Here is a 5,248-nt window from a genome sequence, read left to right as displayed (position 1 = left end):
TGACCGAAATTTCTTGTCATTGATTTTTCATTGGAGAGTCAAGGTAATTGGGAGTTTTATCTCACAATTGCATATCATTACACTGGTTTCGGATAACTCTCAATTTTGGCGTGTATTGTTTATTTATCTATTTTCATTTTTAAAATGACCACTTATTAATTAGGCTTTATGACTTATTTATATAAACTCTCGGATGCATTGCCATACCGCCTGAGCTATGGCAAAGTAATGTGTTAGTTGTAACAGTGTCATGTCAACCCCTAAACTAGCCTAAAGTGAAATATTGCCCCATAACAGCAGTCATTACGCGCGAATTTGAATACCGGGGGATGTGGTGTATTAATTAACAAAATGACACTGCGCGCGGATTAGTTATGGCTATCCTTTCCGCGCACTGTAATATATGGATTTATTATGAACTAAATTAGCCCGGGCCGTTAACAAGCTGCAACTCTTTAGCATTGGTGTTTACAAGAGAGCCAGACCACACCACGGCGAGGGAACAAGCACCTGATGGATGCATACATTGGGTCGTATGAATACTAATGAGGGACACTGTTAGGCCACTACAGCTCTTCTGCAGTCGCCACCTTGGCTGTCCGTCCGCTCCCAAACCGCTGTCAGAGTTTTAGATTTCACCACGCGCTCTGCTGTAACTCCTGTGTCCAACAGAGGTCATAATGTCTACACTTGAGAGGAAGGCAAGATCTATGCCCTGGTTACAGCGAGCACTAGCCCCAAATAAAAAGAGTTAAAGCATTAACCGTAACTCAAGTCTAAAATATGTTGACTGTTGTCATCGCCAGAATACAATTTTGTATCATACACAACTGCGAGAGAAATGAGAAAAGTTATGCGAGATACCAAAGGAATAGGTGAAAGCCATGTAGGCTACGCCTCCCGCAGGCCAGACCGCGCACTGCCCCTTGTGCGCACGGCGGTGTCCTCCTTTGATAACGGTTTCGCGAAATAAGCGCACCTTTACTTTCTCCACCTCATATACCCTCTCAGTCCCGCACACATATTAAAGCCATATGTGTAAATAAAGCAATGGTTTAAATCCGCGCCACATGGTACTTTTTTTTTTAAAGACAAAAGGGCTACATGGTTCCTTATAGGCTAGAAACAAAACCGTTGTATTTAGTCCAATTTGATAACTGCGGTGATTAGATAAATTGAACCTAAAAAATGGATCGTATTTCCAGCCGCTGTGCTTTTCGCCGTATGCTTGTGAGCGAGAAGTTCAGTGTGCATGAGGCAGAGAAAGGGGCGGGGATGGATATTCAGATGAGCCGGAGTGACAGCTCCAGTTTCCCCCTGCGCTCCGTGCGTCTGAAACTCCACTGGCTCTTTCCCTCCTAACTCCTCACTTCACAGCGCTGCGTACTAAAAACATCGGACGCTAGGGGATCAAGACGCATGCCACATCGCCTCTATGTGGGCACTTTAACACATCTTCCAAGGGCTTTTTAGTCAAGGGGCAGCGGAGGGAGGACTTTTTATTCATTGTTTGATGGCTGCTCGCGCGGCTTATTATTGACTTGATTGTTTCGCTGGCTTTCTCCGCGCTTTTGCCTCAATTGTTTTTGGGGGGAATCGGCGCTCTGTTTGTATACCATCAATGTCCTATCCTCAGGCTTATCTGTACCAGCCTCCGGGCTCGCTTGCGCTCTATTCGTGCCCAACTTACGGGCCCTCGGCTTTGCCTGCTCCGCGAAATGAAGAGTTGGCCAGGTCATCGTCCGGCTCGGCATTCAGCCCTTACCCCGGATCGGCAGCTTTCTCCGCTTCGCCAGGCGGGGGCTTCTCCAGTCCGCTGTCATATTCAACAGACCCTGCGGGATTCCCGTCGTATGTGGTAAAAACAAAAACAAAACAACTTTTCCTTCTCCTATAGCTAGTGTAAATTATTGTATTTTGGGGAGTTTTATCAATGTGTCATTCATCATGTGGCCTTTCTCCCTTTGAGTCTCTATGATTAAATTGTTGACCCTTTGACTTGAATGAGATTTGAAGCCGCGAGTTTAACCAATGTCTGCGTCCAATAGCGCGCAAATCATCTAAATGACCGACGCAAAAGTTTTATTAGAAAACGTAACGCCCGTAAAGCCAACTTCTGAGAGATATTTTGAAAGGTGCACATCAAGATGATTTGTAATGGGATTTGTAATGCTATTAATGGAAGACGTGTTCACATAATGACACAAGCGTGACGCGGCAAAAAAAAAAAAAAACCTTGAGACGCAAATAATTAATTAGGGATTAGATGATTTGAAATGACATTTTCAGCGTTATTGGTGGGAGTTTTTTTTTTAAATAGATAATCCGATAATGACCTTAGCCATTAGTAAAAAAAAAAAAAAGTGTGTGTGCGTGTGTGTGTGGCTTTGCGTGGCCTGCTCCAACATTAACACACTTTTTATTACTGCTCACCATTTTTTTTACGGATCTATTGATATGACGATCACAATTGACTAAAGCTGTGAATTTAGCTTTTACCACTTTTTTTTTGTTTTGATTTCCATCATATTTTACTGTATAGCCTAAATAGCCTCACAGTGCATTGTTATAAATTAGCCTGCATGTTTTATCATTTGTCATTATTAAAGACGATGGCATGATTCTCTTTATAGAGCTCTCCATATGACCCACACACATCGGGTATGGCTGGGGCGCTCAGCTACCACCCATACGGCAGTCCCGGATATCCGTACCAGCTCAACGACCCGGCTTACCGCAAGAACGCCACGAGGGATGCCACGGCCACCCTGAAAGCCTGGTTACAGGAGCACAGAAAGAACCCCTATCCCACCAAAGGAGAGAAGATCATGCTGGCCATAATCACCAAAATGACCCTGACCCAGGTGTCCACGTGGTTCGCCAACGCGAGGAGGAGACTCAAGAAGGAGAACAAGATGACATGGGCCCCCAGGAACAAGAGCGAGGACGAGGACGAAGACGACGGGGACGGGGAGAGGAAGGAAGCGGAAAGGTCCGAGAAAACCCTGGATAACAGCGAGGCTTCAGCCGAGGATGAAGGTGGAGTACGCAAGCCAATGATCCGTTTAACTATTCTGGGCAGGATGTGAGGGGAGGAAGGAGGGGCACGTGTGCTTTATATTTACTGTTCAGCCCCTAATGCTGCAATAACAACGGGGTATTAATGCGGATATTTGTATGCACAGTTTTATAAATTAAGTAAAACTCGCAGTGTTCATCAATGAGAGGTGATTAAAAGTATTATGAAATACTGTCAATTATAGCGTATACGCGGCGAATGTCTAAATAATGTATTTATTTATAATTAACACTTTTTTTTTTTTTTTTTTTTTTTTTTTTTAACAGGTATTAGTTTACACGTGGACACCCTGACAGACCACTCGTGCTCGGCAGAGTCTGACGTGGAGAAAGTGAATTGTCGCACAGGTGAGCTGCGCTCCTCGGAGCGCACAGGCGTTGAGGATGACGACGCAGTGGAACGTCACCTGGACGCACGGGGGCATATTTCTCCAAAGCCCATCACGTCTTCCCCGCTTACTGGAGTAGAAGCCCCTATTCTCAACCCACATCATCTTCATCAGCTCCACCATCACCTGCAGCGCGAGGACCTGGCGCGCAGCCTCATGGCGGGCAACAAAGCTTTGGACAGCAGAGCCCAGTCTCAGAACCCCACGGTAAAGCCTAAGCTGTGGTCACTCGCAGAGATCGCTACCTCGGACCCCAAACACCATCCCCAGCAGCAGTCAGCAAACGGCCCCTCCTCCAGCGGGGGGCTCCTCACCGCCCCCACCTCTGCCGCCAGCCCCCCCTCCCTCTACCCGCCCCCCTCAATCATTGGAAGGCCTATTTACTACACATCTCCCTTTTATAGCAATTATACAAACTATGGCAACTTCAGTCCGCTGCAGGGCCAGGGGATCCTGCGCTACACTAACTCCTCCGGGGTGAGTCTAGCAGCAGCCGCCGCCGCCGCGGCAGCGGTCGCTTCTTCCTCCACTTCTTCGAGTGCGAATGAAGCGCTCAGCTCCACGCAACATCATCACAATCAGCACGTTGAGGCCAAACTAAGGCCCGACTCCCCTATCGCTAAAAATAATAACACTATAGTTGAGCAGCTGCCCCATCAGCATTTCAGATCAGCAAATTTAGAAGCAAAGAAAGGTACGTAAAACGAGGCGTTTGGGGACCACGTAACTTTTTAAAACTTGTTTTAAACTGTTTTAAACTCTTGGTGAATATTATTATTGTATTTAAAACAAGGAAAGTAAATGTATTGGCTGCGTAAACCGCCGCAAGCAGAAGATTTGTGCGTAATTTTGCCTTATTAAGAGATGCACATTTCCCTTCCTTGAGATATCAATACAGTTTGGGAGATGAGACGTGGCTGGACGGTCAACAGTATGCACTAATTATTTTATTTGAGTGATGTGTGTTATTTCATTCGTTGTATATTTTTATAATTTGTCGCAATAGGAGCATTTTACGAACAACAGACAACGGTCTCACTTCAACTATAGGTCAGGTCTTTAATCAGCGTACGCGCGCGCTCTTGCATATGCGCGTGCACATCCAGGGTGGCTGCCGGTAAACCCAGTGCGCAGGGAATAGTTGCCATAGCTTTGAGCAGGAGATAGCCTATTTAATGTTCTTTTGATGTGTGTGTGGAGGGGCCTCCCGTGTCCAACCTTATCTTTCAATGTGGGGTAATTACAATTACACAGGGTCAGCCATAAGCAAACAAATCTGTCGGTTTGCTCCTTACGAATGGACGCGTTGCGTAGGCCTATAAGGCATTGTGTATCCAAACCGCAAAAAAAAAGAAACAGTTTTGCGCACCGTAATGGCACAAGAGGCAAAGGGATATTTTACTAAGCACTTACAGTATTGAGTTGTTTCAAAGTTGTTTGTTGTTTCCGGTTTTCGAGTTCGACCGCAAGTGGTTCCTAATCTCTGCAGGCAGATGTCACAATTGCTTTGACAATAAAACCGTAGAAGAGACGTCACCTTTTAGCCTAATGTTTTACGCCCTCTTAACCTTTACCGCTTCAGCTCGTATCCAGTGCCACCAATTATGAAAGCTGCTGCCTACGGGTTTGCTCCTCACACACACAGGCCACAAATCCTTAAAGCACTCGCTATTTAAAATAAAAAAATAAAAAAAATCTCTTACGCACCATGGATTTGTACTCACTGAAAAATTACTCCCATTTTATGTGATTTATATGTTAATACTCAGGTTCATTTAGTT

General features: G+C 45.4%; 1 protein-coding gene across 1 annotated transcript; it reads left to right on the top strand.

Annotated features, from left to right (window-relative positions):
* Positions 1-1,318: 1,318 nt before the first annotated feature.
* On the top strand, positions 1,319-4,795 carry irx2a (iroquois homeobox 2a). Its single transcript, XM_079562338.1, has 3 exons — positions 1,319-1,858; positions 2,634-3,039; positions 3,346-4,795. Exons 1-3 carry the CDS (start codon positions 1,622-1,624, stop codon positions 4,167-4,169), a joined length of 1,467 nt encoding a protein of 488 aa, XP_079418464.1. The 5' UTR covers positions 1,319-1,621; the 3' UTR covers positions 4,170-4,795.
* The last annotated feature ends 453 nt before the right edge of the window (positions 4,796-5,248 follow it).

This window comes from Gobius niger (assembly GCF_951799975.1).
Source record: "Gobius niger genome assembly, chromosome: 8".
Taxonomy (NCBI): domain Eukaryota; kingdom Metazoa; phylum Chordata; class Actinopteri; order Gobiiformes; family Gobiidae; genus Gobius; species Gobius niger.
This window is presented reverse-complemented; position numbering and strand designations above follow the sequence as displayed.